At 42.1% G+C, this 19,591-nt stretch overlaps 2 protein-coding genes across 3 annotated transcripts; both read right to left on the minus strand.

Moving 5' to 3' along the window:
• Positions 1-412: 412 nt before the first annotated feature.
• On the minus strand, positions 413-15,255 carry LOC311117537 (beta-2-microglobulin-like). 2 transcript variants are annotated; one of them, XM_084192458.1, is made up of 4 exons: positions 15,043-15,255; positions 7,095-7,367; positions 3,600-3,636; positions 413-1,050 (listed from the first exon to the last, which is right to left on the minus strand). In XM_084192458.1, the coding sequence occupies exons 1-3, from the start codon at positions 15,104-15,106 to the stop codon at positions 3,623-3,625; spliced, it is 351 nt and encodes a 116-aa protein (XP_084048584.1). In that variant the 5' UTR covers positions 15,107-15,255; the 3' UTR covers positions 413-1,050; positions 3,600-3,622. The 2 variants fall into 2 exon arrangements, with proteins under 2 accessions (XP_084048584.1, XP_084048583.1); XM_084192457.1 differs by lacking the exon at positions 15,043-15,255 and adding an exon at positions 7,703-7,878.
• A 749-nt stretch (positions 15,256-16,004) lies between these two features.
• On the minus strand, positions 16,005-19,057 carry LOC311117536 (beta-2-microglobulin-like). Its single transcript, XM_084192456.1, has 4 exons — positions 18,876-19,057; positions 17,679-17,951; positions 17,020-17,055; positions 16,005-16,909 (listed from the first exon to the last, which is right to left on the minus strand). Exons 1-3 carry the CDS (start codon positions 18,937-18,939, stop codon positions 17,042-17,044), a joined length of 351 nt encoding a protein of 116 aa, XP_084048582.1. The 5' UTR covers positions 18,940-19,057; the 3' UTR covers positions 16,005-16,909; positions 17,020-17,041.
• Between the last annotated feature and the right edge of the window lie 534 nt (positions 19,058-19,591).

Below are 19,591 nucleotides of genomic sequence, written 5' to 3' on the forward strand. Positions count from 1 at the left end.
GCTTCTTATTGCAAGTGGACCACACAACGGTGTGTCTGATCATTTAACCGGCACAGACCATGGAACTCGAGGAGAGAGAAATAACGTGAATCCGTTTAGAATAGAGTAGTACTGTCGTCCTGCATGTGATCTAATGTCCTGGCTGTAGAGCTTGTGATTTATATAGAAATATCTCTATGGTGATTTAGCCCTCAACCTACAGCAGAAGAGGCAACCCTCTCTTCAAAACATTAGATTGGATGGTCTGCTCCAAACAGTACAGGGTGAGACAGTGGTACATGACTTTTACATCATCTAGTTTCAGTAAAGTGATAAATTAGCAGAATAGTATGAAATATAATGCATACAAATATCATGTCGCTTTTTTCAGACAAGAATAGAACAGGAAATTATTGGTATTAATGACAAGTAGTTCAACGACCATTAAGTCAGACTTTATTTATTTTGGTGATGTGTTTTTAAAAACCAAAAGAGAATGCACTTGATAATCTAAGCGATTTAAAAAATAGATTTTAAAAAAGTTCAACATTTCTTCTCATCAATCACATCTGGATTGATCAGTTTTGCTCATTTCCTGATCATATCTAAGAGAAAAGCCAACATAGCCTGGGCCTACTGTATTGGCTGACAAATGACAAGCCTGGCTGCAATTAGGTTGTTCTCCTCTGGTGCAGATTTACAATCCCACAGATATGAGCTTCATTACTTACACACATCAAATACCACACAAATCAAGCACTGTTCAAATAAAATACAATTCATGTTCAATATCAATGACAAGTCGCAATGTGCAGAGACGGAGTCATCACAGATTTCACCTGCAGAATTTTGATAGGACAGTGTTGTGAAGAGGAGTTTTGATAGGACAGTGTTGTGAAGAGGAGTTTTGATAGGACAGTGTTGTGAAGAGGAGTTTTGATAGGACAGTGTTGTGAAGAGGAGTTTTGATAGGACAGTGTTGTGAAGAGGAGTTTTGATAGGACAGTGTTGTGAAGATTCCCAGGAATATAGACAGCATCTGGAGTGGAGATTCTCGGAGGCTGGTGGATTCTGTGGTTGTCAACAACAACAACAACAAGAGGTCATTCATCTCATCCACATTTCATTTCCACAATGGTTCATGCTGACTTCATTCAATCTTACATATACAGTACTAGGGCTGGGCGGTATACCATATTTTACTACATACCGGTATTGATGCACAGACCGGTTTGGGTTTTTACGTTACCTTCTATAACGGTATTTCAACGTTAGGTTTGTTAAATGATACGCTATTCCGCCGTGTGTAACGTCCGTTTTTATACTTTCCTCCGCTACTTGAGTCGTCTCTCCTCTCCCGCTCTCTCCACACATATCTAGCCCCGCCCCCTGTCACTCAAGTAGCGCAGTTGTTGCTCGACCAGGAGGAGACCACTTCCCTCGTCTTGCGTTCAGACTGCATGGTCAATACAGCACATTGCAACAAGAATTCGATGACAACTATGCTGCTGTTCTTTAATTCCACTATTAGTTTGTGTATCTTACTGTTTGCAAACGGCTAGTTTTGTCTTTTCTTAGAAAATTGTGGCTAGAATAAATTGTTAGCTGCTAATCGCTAGTTGGCTAAACGTCAGGCCAAACGTAGCTAGCTAATACAGCCTGGTACCAGTGAAGGTGTTGACCTAAATCAGCATGTTGTTTGTGCAACAGTATCTTCTAAATCAAAGAGGAATTACGCAAAGCATGAATATGTTAGCTACGTGAAGTAAAGAGAAAACATTTCATGTAGCCAAAGATTATAGGGTGCCGCCTGAAAACACTGACCAACACTTTGGTTCCTACCCTGTCAAACAACACTGTATTCAAAGTGCCCACTATTATATTCTAACTACAGAATTAGAATACTCATTCTATTCCATGATTCCAACAGTTCACCCAGGTGTTTTGATCTAAATCGCAATATTTGGTAAAAAAATAAGGCTGCGATTGTTTGCCCATATGTGAGTTTTTGGCTAGAGTGTTTACGCTAACAGTAGCCTGGCTAACAGCAACAGTGTTTAGGCTAACAGTAGCCCGGCTAACAGCAACAGTGTTTAGGCTAACAGTAGCCCGGCTAACAGCAACAGTGTTTAGGCTAACAGTAGCCTAGGCTAACAGCAACAGTGTTTAGGCTAACAGTAGCCTGGCTAACAGCAACAGTGTTTAGGCTAACAGTAGCCTATGCTAACAGCAACAGTGTTTAGGCAAACAGTAGCCTAGGCTAACAACAACAGTGTTTTGGCTAACAGTAGCCTAGGCTAACAGCAACAGTGTTTAGGCTAACAGTAGCCTAGGCTAACAGCAACAGTGTTTAGGCTAACAGTAGCCTAGGCTAACAGCAACAGTGAAAGAGATGTCATAGAACTGATTCTGTTTCAAAATACGTTTTCTGGTGAGTGTTTTTGCATTGATCTGTGTCAGTGTTGTGGTCTGTAGACTAACCACTATTTGAAGTGGGGAAGATAGCACACCATTGTCAGGGTTGACCGGAGGGGCTAAAAGCGTTATAAATAAATAATAATTGGTCATTTAGCAGACGCTCTTATCCAGAGCGACTTACAGGAGCAATTAGGGTTAAGTGCCTTGCTCAAGGGCACATCGACAGATTTTTCACCTAGTCGGCTCGGGGATTAGAACCAGCGACCTTTCGGTTACTGGCACAACGCTCTTAACCACTAAGCTACCTGCCGCCCTTGTGATAGTAAAATGCCTTTTCATGTAAAATGAACCCACATCCCATGAGAGACAAATGAGCTTGAAGATATAACAATGACTTTGTCCTCAGAACTGTAGGCTCCATTTAAAGTGGCCAACTGTAAACAACGTTCTGTCAAAGCCACGTGACGTCTGAAGCAGCAGTAGCTCAATGCGCCGTACATAAACACTGCATTCTAAAGTTTGATGTTTTATTAAATTAAGCATTTCAAATGTTATGGTATATCCTTGTGTGTAACAATGTAACATGGATCATTTAATTTATTGTTAAAATAACCGTGCTCATCACTACACTACTCACGAAGCACATTTAGAACTTGTATTATTAGAAAACATCAAATACTGTCAACAATACTGTGATATGATATTTTGGCCATATCACCCATCCCTATCATATCGCCCAGCCCTATCTTATCGCCCAGCCCTATCATATCGCCCAGCCCTGTCATATCGCCCAGCCCTATCATATCACCCAGCCCTGTCATATCGCCCAGCCCTATCATATCACCCAGCCCTATCATATCACCCAGCCCTATCTTATCACCCAGCCCTATCATATCACCCAGCCCTATCATATCACCCAGCCCTATCATATCACCCAGCCCTATCTTATCACCCAGCCCTATCATATCACCCAGCCCTGTCATATCGCCCAACCCTATCATATCGCCCAGCCCTATCATATTGCCCAGCCCTGTCATATCGCCCAGCCCAATCATATCACCCAGCCCTATCATATCACCCAGCCCTATGCAGTTCTCTATACAGTAGTACAATAAAAACCATCAGTTGTTAGTAACCAAAGCTAAAGAACTGCCATATAAATAGACTATTTCTCTACAAATGAAATGATCAGACATACACACCTGCAGGGATGAGCACCGAAGCCTCACATATCTGGTTCTGTAGAGGAAATAGGAAAAGTTGCTTTCTGTCAGTCAAGGGCACTTCTATATATATATATATATATATATATATATATTATGATTAACTCTCACTCACACACTCACACACATACACACACACACACACACACTTACAAGACCCCCCACACACACACTGAAGTCAGATTCTGAAAGAGGGAACGTAGCAGTGTGTGTGTGTGTGGGGGGGGGGGGTGTCACCCCAGGTTTGGAACGTAGCAGTGTGTGTGTGTGTGTGGGGGGGGGGGGGGGTCACCCCAGGTTTGGAACGTAGCAGTGTGTGTGTGGGGGGGGGTCACCCCAGGTTTGGAACGTAGCAGTGTGTGTGTGTGCGCTCACCCCAGGTTTGGAACGTAGCAGTGTGTGTGTGTGTGTGCTCACCCCAGGTTTGGAACGTAGCAGTGTGTGTGTGTGTGTGCTCACCCCAGGTTTGGAACGTAGCAGTGTGTGTGTGTGTGTGCTCACCCCAGGTTTGGAACGTAGCAGTGTGTGTGTGTGTGTGCTCACCCCAGGTTTGGAACGTAGCAGTGTGTGTGTGTGCGCTCACCCCAGGTTTGGAACGTAGCAGTGTGTGTGTGTGTGTGCTCACCCCAGGTTTGGAACGTAGCAGTGTGTGTGTGGGGGGTCACCCCAGGTTTGGAACGTAGCAGTGTGTGTGTGTGCGCGCTCACCTCAGGTTTGGTCTTGAGGTTCTTCAGGTGAGGGACTCTGCAGGTGTACACTATCTACTAACTGCTACTAAATACTCATTATAAACTGGGTGACAGCCGTGGTATATTTAAGAAATAACGCACGAGGGGATGTGGTATATGGCCAATATACCACTGCTAAGGGCTGTTCTTAAGCACGACGCAACACAGAGTGCCTGGACACAGCCCTTAGCCGTGGTATATTGCCCATATACCACAAACCCCAGAGGTGCCTTATTGCTATTATAAACTGGTTACCAATGTAATTAGAACAGAGAAAAAATATGTTTTGTCATACCCATGGTATACGGTCTAAACTGGGTGGTTCGAGCCCTGAATGCTGATTGGCTTACAGCCATGGTATATCAGACCGTATACCACGGGAATGACAAAACATTTATTTTTAATTCTCTGATTACATTAGTAACCAGTTTATAATAGCAATAAGGCACCTCAGGGGTTTGTGGGATATGGCCAATATATCACGGCTAAGGGCTGTATCCAGGCACAACACAACAAACAACCCTTAGCCGTGATATATTGGCCATATACCACAAACCCCTGAGGTGCCTTATTGCTTAACTATACTAGTAACTCACCCCAGGGGTACTCCTCTAACTACTAACTATACTAGTAACTCACCCCAGGTGTACTCCTCTAACTACTAACTATACTAGTAACTCACCCCAGGGGTACTCCTCTAACTACTAACTATACTAGTAACTCACCCCAGGTGTACTCCTCTAACTACTAACTATACTAGTAACTCACCCCAGGTGTACTCCTCTAACTACTAACTATACTAGTAACTCACCCCAGGGGTACTCCTCTAACTACTAACTATACTAGTAACTCACCCCAGGTGTACTCCTCTAACTACTAACTATACTAGTAACTCACCCCAGGTGTACTCCTCTAACTACTAACTATACTAGTAACTCACCCCAGGTGTACTCCTCTAACTACTAACTATACTAGTAACTCACCCCAGGTGTACTCCTCTAACTACTAACTATACTAGTAACTCACCCCAGGGGTACTCCTCTAACTACTAACTATACTAGTAACTCACCCCAGGTGTACTCCTCTAACTACTAACTATACTAGTAACTCACCCCAGGTGTACTCCTCTAACTACTAACTATACTAGTAACTCACCCCAGGTGTACTCCTCTAACTACTAACTATACTAGTAACTCACCCCAGGTGTACTCCTCTAACTACTAACTATACTAGTAACTCACCCCAGGTGTACTCCTCTAACTACTAACTACACTAGTAACTCATCCCAGGTGTACTCCTCTAACTACTAACTATACTAGTAACTCACCCCAGGTGTACTCCTCTAACTACTAACTATACTAGTAACTCACCCCAGGTGTACTCCTCTAACTACTAACTATACTAGTAACTCACCCCAGGTGTACTCCTCTAACTACTAACCATACTAGTAACTCACCCCATGTGTACTCCTCTAACTACTAACTATACTAGTAACTCACCCCAGGTGTACTCCTCTTACTACTAACTATACTAGTAACTCACCCCAGGTGTACTCCTCTAACTACTAACTATACTAGTAACTCACCCCAGGTGTACTCCTCTAACTACTAACTATACTAGTAACTCACCCCAGGTGTACTCCTCTAACTACTAACTATACTAGTAACTCACCCCAGGTGTACTCCTCTAACTACTAACTATACTAGTAACTCACCCCAGGTGTACTCCTCTAACTACTAACTATACTAGTAACTCACCCCAGATGTACTCCTCTAACTACTAACTATACTAGTAACTCACCCCAGGTGTACTCCTCTAACTACTAACTATACTAGTAACTCACCCCAGGTGTACTCCTCTAACTACTAACTATACTAGTAACTCACCCCAGGGGTACTCCTCTAACTACTAACTATACTAGTAACTCACCCCAGGTGTACTCCTCTAACTACTAACTATACTAGTAACTCACCCCAGGGGTACTCCTCTAACTACTAACTATACTAGTAACTCACCCCAGGTGTACTCCTCTAACTACTAACTATACTAGTAACTCACCCCAGGTGTACTCCTCTAACTACTAACTATACTAGTAACTCACCCCAGGTGTACTCCTCTAACTACTAACTATACTAGTAACTCACCCCAGGTGTACTCCTCTAACTACTAACTATACTAGTAACTCACCCCAGGTGTACTCCTCTAACTACTAACTATACTAGTAACTCACCCCAGGTGTACTCCTCTAACTACTAACTATACTAGTAACTCACCCCAGGTGTACTCCTCTAACTACTAACTATACTAGTAACTCACCCCAGGTGTACTCCTCTAACTACTAACTATACTAGTAACTCACCCCAGGTGTACTCCTCTAACTACTAACTATACTAGTAACTCACCCCAGGTGTACTCATCTAACTACTAACTATACTAGTAACTCACCCCAGGGGTACTCCTCTAACTACTAACTATACTAGTAACTCACCCCAGGTGTACTCCTCTAACTACTAACTATACTAGTAACTCACCCCAGGTGTACTCCTCTAACTACTAACTATACTAGTAACTCACCCCAGGTGTACTCCTCTAACTACTAACTATACTAGTAACTCACCCCAGGTGTACTCCTCTAACTACTAACTATACTAGTAACTCACCCCAGGTGTACTCCTCTAACTACTAACTATACTAGTAACTCACCCCAGGTGTACTCCTCTAACTACTAACTATACTAGTAACTCACCCCAGGTGTAGGTCTTCAGATTCTTCAGGTGGCGGACTCTGCAGGTGTACTCCTCTCCGCTGGCTGGTTTGAAGGCAACACTCTTGGTGAGGTGGAACTGCCAGCCCTGTTCGAAGGCCAGGTCTGTCTGCTTGGCGTTGGGGATCTCCTTGCCGTTCTGCAGGAGCTGGATGCTGATGTCAGGGGGGTGGAAGCCACTCACGTGACAGATCAGGGTGTTGTCCTTCCCATATTCCCCTGGGTTACGGCTGTACACCTGCACCTTGGGGGGAGCTACAGGGGGGAGGAGGGAATGGTACACAGTCAGGCAGTCAGGTAGTCAGGTAGGTATGCAGACAGAGAAACACACAGTCAGGTAGGCACACACACACACACAGTATCACAAAAGTTGATTAACTTATTCTCACTATAAAAATAAAATAGTCTCTGCTCAATTTACATTTGCTTAAAAGCGTAACCCATGTAAAGTACACATTTGCTGTCAACTTAAGACATAAGGAAATATATAATTGTTTTGACGAACGTCGTGGGTGAGGCCTTTCAAATCAAGTTCGTACACATAAGGTGAATTAATCATAAAGACCAAGTCATAGTTTTACTTTACTTACATTCTTTTGCGTTTATGTTCACCAACACGACGCAGAAAGCAACTACGGACAAAACCGTTTTCATGATTTATTTTCCCAAGTCTTTCCAATGCAGAAAAATATATCAAACTGCACCAAAACGGACAGTCGCAAACGGTGAGATGAAACTGAAAGTAAAATAGATATTTTACTGCGACGCAGTGAAGCCGCACCCACTTCGATTTATGCACCAATCGAAAATCCTACATCACAGTTGCTATGTCGTCTTCTCTAGATGTTTCTTTAGGAAGCCTGATGCAGTCAGTTACAAAGTGGATGCAGTCTTCATTTTATCAGTTACAATGTTGCACATGTAATGCATTGAGATAAAGTATGGTGAAAGGCCATGTACAGTATAGTCATAATAAAGTATGGTGAAAGGCCATGTACAGTATAGTCATAATAAAGTATGGTGAAAGGTAGGCCATGTATAGCCATAATAAAGTATGGTGAAAGGTAGGCCATGTATAGCCATAATAAAGTATGGTGAAAGGTAGGCCATGTATAGCCATAATAAAGTATGGTGAAAGGTAGGCCATGTATAGCCATAATAAAGTATGGTGAAAGGTAGGCCATGTATAGCCATAATAAAGTATGGTGAAAGGTAGGCCATGTATAGCCATAATAAAGTATGGTGAAAGGTAGGCCATGTATAGCCATAATAAAGTATGGTGAAAGGTAGGCCATGTATAGCCATAATAAAGTATGGTGAAAGGTAGGCCATGTATAGCCATAATAAAGTATGGTGAAAGGTAGGCCATGTATAGCCATAATAAAGTATGGTGAAAGGTAGGCCATGTACAGTATAGCCATAATAAAGTATGGTGAAAGGCCATGTACAGTATAGTCATAATAAAGTATGGTGTATGTACACTGAACAAAAATATAAACACAACATGTAAAGTGTTGGTCCCATGTTTCATGAGCTGAAATAAAAGATCCCAGAAAATGTTCCATACCGCACAAAAAGCTTATTTCTCTCAAATGTTGTACACAAATGTGTTTACATCCCTGTTAGTGAGCATTTCTCCTTTGCCAAGATAATCTATCCACCTGAAAGGTGTGGCATATCAAGAAGCTGATTAAACAGCATGATCATTACACAGGTGCACCTTGTGCTGGGGTAATAACCCCTCTAACCCTAGGAAGCTCTTTGCCACCTTCTCCTCCCTGCTGAATCCCCCCCCCCCCCCTCCCTCCTCCCTCTCTGTGGATGACTTCGTCAACCATTTTGAAAAGAAGGTTGACGACATCCGATCCTCATTTATTAAGTCAAATGACACCGCTGGTCCTGCTCACACTGCCCTACCCTATGCTTTGACTTCTTTCTCCACTCTCTCTCCAGATGAAATCTTGCGACTTGTGACGGCCGGCCGCCCAACAACCTGCCCGCTTGACCGTATCCCCTCCTCTCTTCTCCAGACCATTTCCGGAGACTTTCTCCCTTACCTCACCTCGCTCACCAATTCATCCTTGTCCGCTGGCTATGTCCCTTCCATCTTCAAGAAAGCGAGAGTTGCACCCCTCCTCAAAAAACCTACACTCGATCCCTCCGATGTCAACAACTACAGACCAGTATCCCTTCTTTCTTTTCTCTCCAAAACTCTTGAGCGTGCCGTCTATAGCCAACTCTCCTGCTATCTCTCTCAGAATGACCTTCTTGATCCAAACCAGTCAGGTTTCAAGACTGGTCATTCAACTGAGACTGCTCTTCTCTGTGTCACTGAGGCTCTCCGCACTGCTAAAGCTAACTCTCTCTCCTCTGCTCTTTTCCTTCTAGACCTATCTGCTGCCTTTGATACTGTGAACCATCAGATCCTCCTCTCCACCCTCTCCAAGTTGGGCATCTCCGGCGCGGCTGACTCTTGGATTGCGTCCTACCTGACAGGTCGCTCCTACCAGGTGGCGTGGCTAGAATCTGTCTCCACACCACATGCTCTCACCACTGGTGTCCCCCAGGGCTCAGTTCTAGGCCCTCTCCTATTCTCTCTATACACCAAGTCACTTGGCTCTGTCATATCCTCACATGGTCTCTCCTATCATTGCTACGCAGACGACACACAATTAATTTTCTCCTTTCCCCCTTCTGATAACCAGGTGGCGAATCGCATCTCTGCATGTCTGGCAGACATATCAGTGTGGATGTCGGATCACCACCTCAAGCTGAACCTCGGCAAGACGGAGCTACTCTTCCTCCCGGGGAAGGACTGCCTGCTCCATGATCTCGCAATCACGGTTGACAACTCCGTTGTGTCCTCCTCCCAGAGTGCAAAGAACCTTGGCGTGACCCTGGACAACACCCTGTCGTTCTCCGCTAACATCAAAGCGGTGACCCGATCCTGTAGGTTCATGCTCTACAACATTCGCAGAGTACGACCCTACCTTATACAGGAAGCGGCACAGGTCCTAATCCAGGCACTTGTCATCTCCCGTCTGGATTACTGCAACTCACTGTTGGCTGGGCTCCCTGCCTGTGCCATTAAACCCCTACAACTCATCCAGAACGCTGCAGCCCGTCTGGTGTTCAACCTTCCCAAGTTCTCTCACGTCACCCCGCTCCTCCGTACACACCACTGGCTTCCAGTTGAAGCTCGCATCTGCTACAAGACCATGGTGCTTGCCTACGGAGCTGTGAGGGGAATGGCACCTCCTTACCTTCAGGCTCTGATCAGACCCTACACCCAAACGAGGGCATTGCGTTCTTCCACCTCTGGCCTGCTGGTCCCCCTACCTCTGCGGAAGCACAGTTCCTGCTCAGCCCAGTCAAAACTGTTCGCTGCTCTGGCACCCCAATGGTGGAACAAGCTCCCTCACGACGCCAGGACAGCGGAGTCACTGACCACCTTCCGGAGACACTTGAAACCCTACCTCTTTAAGGAATACCTGGGATAGTATAAAAGTAACCCTTCTACCCCCTAAATAAAAATAAAAAGCACAACAAAAGATCACCAAGAACACAGTGGCCTCCATCATTCTTAAATCAAATAAGTTTGGAACCGCCAAGACTCTTCCTAGAGCTGGCCGCCCAGCCAAACTGAGCAATCAGGGGAGAAGGGCCTTGGTCAGGGAGGTGACCAAGAACCCGATGGTCACTCTGACAGAGCTCCAGAGTTCCTCTGTGGAGATGGGAGAACATTCCAGAAGGACAACCATCTCTGCAGCACTCCACCAATCAGGCCTTTATGGTAGTGGCCAGATCGAAGCCACTCCTCAGTAAAAGGCACATGAAAGCCTGCTTGGAGTTTGCCAAAAGGCACCTAAAGACTCTCAGACCATGAGAAACAAGATTCTCTGGTCTGATGAAACCAAGACTGAACTCTTTGGCCTGAATGCCAAGCGTCACGTCTGGAGGAAATCTGGCACCATCCCTATGGTGAAGCATGGTGGTAGCAGCATTATGCTGTGGGGATGTTTTTCAGCGGCAGGGACTGGGAGACTAGTCAGGATCGAGAGAAAGATGAACAGAACAAAGTACAGAGAGATCCTTGATGAAAACCTGCTCCAGAGCGCTCAGGACCTCAGACTGGAATTAGGTATGCAGACAGAGAAACACACACACAGTCAGGTAGGTATGCAGACACACACAGTCAGGTAGGTATGCAGACAGAGAAACACACACAGTCAGGTAGGTATGCAGACAGAGACACACACAGTCAGGCAGGTATGCAGACAGAGACACACACAGTCAGGCAGGTATGCAGACAGAGAAACACACACAGTCAGGTAGGTATGCAGACAGAGAAACACACAGTCAGGTAGGTATGCAGACAGAGACACACACAGTCAGGTAGGTATGCAGACAGAGAAACACACACAGTCAGGTAGGTATGCAGACAGAGAAACACACACAGTCAGGTAGGTATGCAGACAGAGAAACACACACAGTCAGGTAGGTATGCAGACAGAGAAACACACACACAGTCAGGTAGGTATGCAGACACACACAGTCAGGTAGGTATACAGACAGAGACACACACACAGTCAGGTAGGTATGCAGACAGAGACACACACACAGTCAGGTAGGTATGCAGACAGAGAAACACACACAGTCAGGTAGGTATGCAGACAGAGAAACACACACAGTCAGGTAGGTATGCAGACAGAGAAACACACACAGTCAGGTAGGTATGCAGACAGAGAAACACACAGTGTATCACAGAAGTTGTCATATTCTTACTCTATAAGGAAAATAGTCATCTCTCTGCTCAGGTAAATGTAGTTGAAGTTTTCAAGATCTTGATCTCAATGATTTCAAACGAACTGGTTAAAATCCTTAAGAGTCTATTTACGCAATCGTTAATCTCACGAAACCCTCTGTAGTGTCCGAACCATTTGGCTACAAACTATTACGACCCCTCGGTGGAAAGGGGAGACTCTCACCAACACGTTTTGCTCTATGACCACCATAAGTGTCATGGGACCAGTGGCGGTTTTACACGGAGGCCGGGGGAGGCCCGTGCCTCCCTGGAAATGTCCCTGGCCACCCCTGTGGCCCCCCCGTGCTGACCAAATAAAAAATTATGAATTTATAACTATTTTACACGCGAGCGCCAAAAGCGGAACTAATGCAACGCTCTACACGGCAACGTTCTACACGGGTAAATTAGAGTGGCGCACCGTTTTGCCAGACAGCACAACCGCCGTATCCTGTTGCTGTAGTGTATCTATATGATATATACGCTAGTAGCGTATGAGTGCCGCTGTGAGGAAAAAGAGATGTAATGAACAATAAAACAACAAGCTTGAGCTTCTTAAGACACGGTGGGTTTATCTGTTCTCAATACCACCGGTAAAATGAATGGAGTTAGTCTGGTGTCCACATGAAGTTACGTGTGTAGACAAAGAGTCTGGTGTCCATATGAAGTTACATGTGTAGACAGAGACAGTCTGGTGTCCATATGAAGTTACATGTGTAGACAGAGACAGTCTGGTGCCCATATGAAGTTAAATGTGTAAACAAAGACAGTCTGGTGTCCATATGAAGTTACATGTGTAGACAGAGACAGTCTGGTGCCCATATGAAGTTAAATGTGTAAACAAAGACAGTCTGGTGTCCATATGAAGTTACATGTGTAGACAGAGACAGTCTGGTGCCCATATGAAGTTACATGTGTAGACAAAGAGTCTGGTGTCCATATGAAGTTACATGTGTAAACAGAGACGGTCTGGTGTCCACATGAAGTTACATGTGTCTACTTAGATGAACCCACCGTGTCTTAAGAAGCTGAAGCTTGTTTTATTTTTCATTTTACATCATCTATCTTTTTTTCCTCACAGTACCAGTAGTTCCACACACTACTAGAGTGTATGTATGTATGTATATATATCCCACCAATCCTCTCTCAAGAGGTTTTCAAAAAGGGGCAAACTCATGTCTCAAGACCTGCTTCTGTTGGTTCCCCTCTCCTGCCTGTAACTTTCCATCCACATCCCCAAAGTTTTGTGGCCCATTATGACATCACTCCATTAAGTGATTGCTGCATGTACTGCTCTAAGGAAACACTTCTCTCTCTCTCTCTCTCTCTCTCGATAGATAGAGTTTATGATTTTATTCTTTTGAATTATCTCTGCCAAACATCTATGTACTACAAATCTTCAAGCTCCACAGATGTTTTATGGCATCCACTAAACCTCTTTAGATATTTGTAAATTATACAGTGTGATACCTTTCAACAAAAGTTTATTTTATTTTTTACCAACTATGATTTTTCCTTTTGAAAACAAGCAAAGCAAGAAAAAAAAGAAAAAAAATCACTCCAATCATTGCACACTTGTGTCGTTCAGACTTTGCAGGTCCAGCTTTGACATGATGATCTAACTAACACTAATATTGTAACTAATATTGTAACTGAAATATGTATGATCCTATGATGAGCGATTGCTTACTTCCCTTTCACTCTTAAAAAATTACTGAAAAAAAATGTGTATAAAAAGGTATATGTAGTATATGTTTGTTTAGTGAGCATTCATGCTGTCATTTTTTCCTAATGTGAACTATGGTGGAAATGTGCTGTCCTAAATGGACTTGCCCATATATGTTGTAAAGCCTTTTTTTGTACACCTGCTCATCAACTGACAGTGAAGTACACAAAGACACAGACACACACACACACACACACAGACACCTGTAATATTCTTGTTTTCATGTTGTTGCTGATATCCATCGGTGTTGTTCATATTGCTACATTGTGTTGACATGATTGTTGCTTTTAAACGAATGTTAACTTAATGTTTATTGTCTGCATCCTATTGGACTACTGGATGTTAATGTGTAACACGTTTCCCTGTTTATGTGCTTTAGCAATACTGTATGTCAATATGGTCATGCTAGTAAAGCCTCTTTGAATTGAATTTCTTTTCTGATTTGGTTTATTTTACCTAAATGGATACAGGGTAGTGTGTTTTGTTTATAAATCACTCAGAAAGTTTTCTTTCTTAAAACAAAATGTGGAATCAACTGTCCACAGTAGTGGGGCTTCCATAAATAGGAAATGGCACATTGTTGTACCCTTTGTTGTATCCTGGAGTTTTGTTCACATTGAATATGAACCCTGTATTTGTACCCTGTACTTTTTTTTTTTTTTTTTTTTTTATGGCACTATCTCTCTTGCATCTGCACTCTTGTACAAAATACGTGTTATAATAAATGTCATATGATTTTAAAGTAAAATAAAGTTTATAATCTTTGAATATCATGTGTTGCCAGTTTTTTTATGTGTGCCCCCCTGATTAAACACTGGCCCCTCCTTGGCCCCCCTAGTAAAATGTGTCTAGAACCGCCACTGCATGGGACTCTTCAACCCATACAAACAAATGGAAGTATTGAGGTAGTTTTGTGCCAAAAACATGGGGTTAAATACGTCCCCAAAAAAGTAAATATTTCCTGAGGTCTCTTATATCTCCAAGATATAAAACACACTTCAAAACCTTATGATTTATTTTGAGACTTTTTGCCTTTTATGAATGTGTTATTCAATGCATTTGTACGGGGTAAATGTTTATCAAATAAAAATAAAGTTGCCTAATACTAGGCTTATTGGTCCTCTGTAGCTCAGCTGGTAGAGCACGGCGCTTGTAACGCCAAGGTAGTGGGTTCGATCCCCGGGTCCACCCCATACACAAAAAATTTTATGCACGCATGACTGTAAGTCGCTTTGGATAAAAACGTCTGCTAAATGGCATATTATTATTATTATTGTTGTTCACTTAAAACATAGTTAAGGAAATATATCATTGTTTTCACGAACGGCACGGGGTGACAAAGACAATGTCATCAGTAATCGTGACGACAAAGTGATATCCGCTTTACTTTAGCTACTTACATTCTTTTGCGTTTATGAACCCCAGGACGACGCAGAAAGCGACCACGGACAAAACAGTTTTCATGATTTCTTTTTCCAAAGTATTTCCAATGTAAAAAAAAATATACAACTGCGCCAAACAAAAACAGACTTCGCAGCTGATGTCTGATGAAAGGTGAAAGTAAAATTACTGTTTTCCTAAAACATAGTAAAGCCGCACCCCCTTCGATTGATGCACCAATTGAAAATCCTACTTCACAGTTGCTATGCAGGCTTCAACTCTCGATGTTTCTCTAGGCTGATCCAGGGGTCGTCACTAGTTAACACAGCCACAAAGTCATAATGATGGCTTAACCCCGCCCATTTCCACAATTTATCTGATTTTAAACCGTAACCATAAGCACACTGCTAACGTTGTGCCTATCCTTAACCTGAGACCAAAAAGGTTACAGGGCTAAAAAGGAAACAGCTTTTGTCAAATTAACGTCAGAATTGACTTTTCGTAGCAGGTTAGGAGAATTTACACAGCAGGTTAGGAGAATTAACGTAGCAGGTTAGGAGAATTTGGATAAGGTTAGGAAAAGGGTTAGCTAAAATGCACACAAAAAAGCTGACCTGACTTTGATAAAAGCTGTATCCCTTCTAGCCATGACCAGGATAAGCTGTATCCCTTCTAGCCATGACCAGGATAGTCAGTTACAAAGTTGATGTAATCTTCACTTTACCAGTTACAATAATGGACATGTATTGCATTGAGAGAAAGAATGGCAATAAAGTATAGTGTATACATGTATGATCTGAAATGTCAACATTGCATCATCACCCATTATAATGCTGTAGACTACAGCTCTGCATGCATTGCCTACCTGCCTTGACAATAGGAGTAGCTTATTACAAGTACATTACTGATTGAATGATTTACTCATAAATAATATAACTTCTCAAAAATGGCTTTTGAACATTACTGAGTCAGTCACAACAAGTCCTTACAGTTAGACATTTAATCAAGAAATACCAACAAATACAACAAAGTGCATTTTTGTTCAATGATTTTGTATTTCTTTAAATTAAAAACATTTAATCAAATAGCCAATTAATGTAAATAGTTTACAATGTATTTGTTAATCAAACTCAACAGAACAGTGTTGTATATCACACCCAAAGACAGAACAAACTAGTATTTTTTTTTTTTAAAGTAACGAAATTACAGTTCTCTACTTATCAAAAATATTCCTGTAAAAAGGCCCCATTTATTAGACTGTTGATAACTGGTAATTTACAGGAATGTTGAAGGATAGACAGAAGATGAGATGTTATGTTGATAAAAATGACTTCAAACCAAAAAGGACGTTGATATTTACAAGTCACACAAATACATATCACATGGGCCTCCTCTAAAATTATTTGGGCTTTAAAAAAAATATATGTTGATCAAATATCTGACTTTACATTACACTGTTGTTGATTTTTGCTTGTAGATAAAAGCACATTCAAATAGTGCAAGTTATGGAGTTTGTTTTATTTATTTCCATTTTGAGAAAAAAAAAGTATTATAATCTAATGGTGCCAATTTCAAGGAAATTAATGTTTTTTTTTAATCCAAAAATAAAAACGCTTGATAAAGCCTTGATGATCGTTTTTTAAAGAAGTGACTTAGATTGAGAGAATGTGTATCAGCAGTGTTGCTATGTCAATAAACAATCGCTTGCCCAAAATCAAATAATTTTGTGTTTAATCATTTTCTATTTAAAACCCTTGAAACTGGCCCCTTGGCACAAAGTGTTACCAAAAATGAAAACTAAAGCCCATGTTGAGAGGGGAAGTTTAGTCATCTCAGCTCTAGTGTAGGGGGTGGTACGGATTGGACGGCCACAGATGGAATGGCACCCTGTTAAGATAGAAGGGTAAAAGGTATGAGGTTTAGTTCTGATTTAATCTATTTAAAAATGTTAATCTAATTAGAAAAGTTTCAATAAATAAACTCAGCAGAATACCTACCAGTAAGTCCTGCTCCAGATCCTTACATATCAGCCTCTGGAGAAAAAAACACAACAACACAGAAAGCACTGTTATACATTCAGACTTCCACTAACTAAAATGTCTACATGGAATCAGTCTTGTTCCTGTAACTAAACCGCTCATCCATTGGTATCTAAATCAACTACCACATAACGCACCTAGCTCTCCAGGGCCCTGTCCAGAAACAACCCCTGTCCTTCCTCCTTAGACACTGAGATCTGAGAGGATTGGCCAGTCAGCCCATGCCTGCTGTACTAGCCCTCTGTATTCAGTATCATTGTAATCCATTACGATGTTATATTATTTTTATATCTCGTGCTCCTCTGCTGCAAAAACAAAATTGCCCTCTCTGGGACAAATAAAAAAGTGGACACTTGAGTTGTAGATCACTGTGGCACGAAAATTCCATCTAGTCAATCAGAAGGAAAAGGTTCAACCTAAACCAAATTCTTTCAACCTCTCCACAAGTGATTCTAAGGGGTAGGGGGCTTCTGTACAGGGCCCAGGTCTAGTGGTTGGCTTCTGCAGGTGACAGTCACACATAAACGCAGGAGCCAGGGTTAATCAAGGAGGAGGAAATACTAAAGTAACTCACCCCAGGTGTACTCCTCTAACTACTAACTATACTAGTAACTCACCCCAGGTGTAGGTCTTCAGATTCTTCAGGTGGCGGACTCTGCAGGTGTACTCCTCTCCGCTGGCTGGTTTGAAGGCAACACTCTTGGTGAGGTGGAACTGCCAGCCCTGTTCGAAGGCCAGGTCTGTCTGCTTGGCGTTGGGGATCTCCACGCCGTTCTGCAGGAGCTGGATGCTGATGTCAGGGGGGTGGAAGCCACTCACGTGACAGATCAGGGTGTTGTCCTTCCCATAATCCCCTGGGTTACGGCTGTACACCTGCACCTTGGGAGGAGCTGATAGTAACACAAAAGGAAAGGCAACAGGGAGATTCATAGGTTTTCATTAGTTGAAGTTGTATTATGCCATTTGCAGGTATTTGAATACATAAATATATTAATTGACATTTCACACAGGTATGCTATATATTTTCACCAAGTTATTTCCTAGTGAAGTACACTTAGGGACAAAGGTCTATGAGTTATCAGCCATTTATGATGGGTCTGACCCATACTGGCTGCCAAAGAAACAACCATTTCAAATCAAATTGTATTTGTCACATACGTGTTTAGCAGATGTTATTGCGGGTGTAGCGAAATGATTGTGCTTCTAGCTCCGACAGCGCAGTAATATCTAATTTATGATGGCCCTGACCCATAATGGCTGCCATAGACAGCAACCATTTCACTCAAAGTGAAAGTAAAATCTGGAGGGGATTTCCAACCATAACAAAATGTGACATCATGTCATTGTTGGCCTACACCAGCTAAGATATAACCGATCTACTGAAACAATCACTTATATTCTGATCAAGGTTAAAAACTTTTACATTAGGTGACGTGTTCAACACACATCTCACAACAGTGTACATGCATGCCAGCAAATAGTTGAGGCCTACATTAAAAATCAAGGATTAGTATGTAGAAATAATGATTATCTAGCAAAAATGGCAAAGGGTTCATTCAAATTATTTAGGTAGGGCTCGAGGTTTTGGTGTATTCCCTCCCATATGACATGATCATCGAAGGTAGGGTTTACTACAAGAAAGTGTTTTATTAACTCTAAAAAAAAAAGTAATCAATTTTGTATAGAAATAAATATCCTAGTAAAAAACGTTAAAAACTAAAATATAAACAGCCTACAAACAACCTAATGGCAAGAAATCGATAATGCCATGCATTTCCAAACGTTGCGTTGACTTTATAAATCAAGATACTTACATTCTTTGGACTCCACAGCGCTGTAAATGAGCCCAAGTACAACGATTGACAGAATAGACTTCATTTTTTTTGGTCTAATCCGTAATTATTCGTACTCAAATAAACCAGAGAATGGCTAGCTGTCTGTCTGAACCTGGCTGTAGAAATAACCTAACTGGGAGTATGGCAGACAGTCGTATAAATGCTCTCTAGGACCGCCTCTTCTCTCTTTTTTAAAAGCCAATCAAAAATGTTGTATTTCTGTTGCTAGGCTAAAGAAAGCGGCACAGGTTAGATTGTTTATTGGGGAGGACTATAGTCTGGAAATAACCTGAAATCCAGGTGAGTTACCGTCATCGCACTTTCGATTTAACATGGATGTCATGAGATAATGTTATTTCACTTAGCATCCATTTTGAGAAGAAAAAAATAAATAGAATAAAATAGAATAGTAGAAGTGCTAGCTTTTCAATATTTTATGCCTCCATTTATCTAATATATTAGTAATTACAGTGAAAAGCTGCAATAATGGTTTCACACCATTACTGAATACAATATTACAATGCATGTATGTCTTTTTAAAAATATACGTGTATTTCTAAGGTATTTTCTGATAATTTTTTTTACAAAGAGAGCGGGAGGATGACAGTGGGGAAATATAGTTTGTGTCCGGCAGTAGGACGGATTTGAACCCGTGCCGACACCGTAGACATGTCCGGTTTAGACCATTAGACCAC

Source organism: Coregonus lavaretus, assembly GCF_964263955.1.
Source record: "Coregonus lavaretus genome assembly, contig: HAP1_SCAFFOLD_175, whole genome shotgun sequence".
NCBI lineage: Eukaryota > Metazoa > Chordata > Actinopteri > Salmoniformes > Salmonidae > Coregonus > Coregonus lavaretus.

What these genes read in the sequence shown, in the direction of transcription:
- LOC311117536 (XM_084192456.1), bottom strand. Translation starts at nt 18,939, where the DNA reads ATGAAGTCTATTCTGTCAATCGTTGTACTTGGGCTCATTTACAGCGCT. An exon ending in CGCTGTGGAGTCCAAAGAAT is followed by an intron (nt 17,952 to 18,875) that starts GTAAGTATCTTG and finishes TGTTACTATCAG; the next exon opens with CTCCTCCCAAGGTGCAGGTG.
- LOC311117537 (XM_084192458.1), bottom strand. Translation starts at nt 15,106, where the DNA reads ATGAAAACTGTTTTGTCCGTGGTCGCTTTCTGCGTCGTCCTGGGGTTC. An exon ending in GTTCATAAACGCAAAAGAAT is followed by an intron (nt 7,368 to 15,042) that starts GTAAGTAGCTAA and finishes TCCCCCCTGTAG; the next exon opens with CTCCCCCCAAGGTGCAGGTG.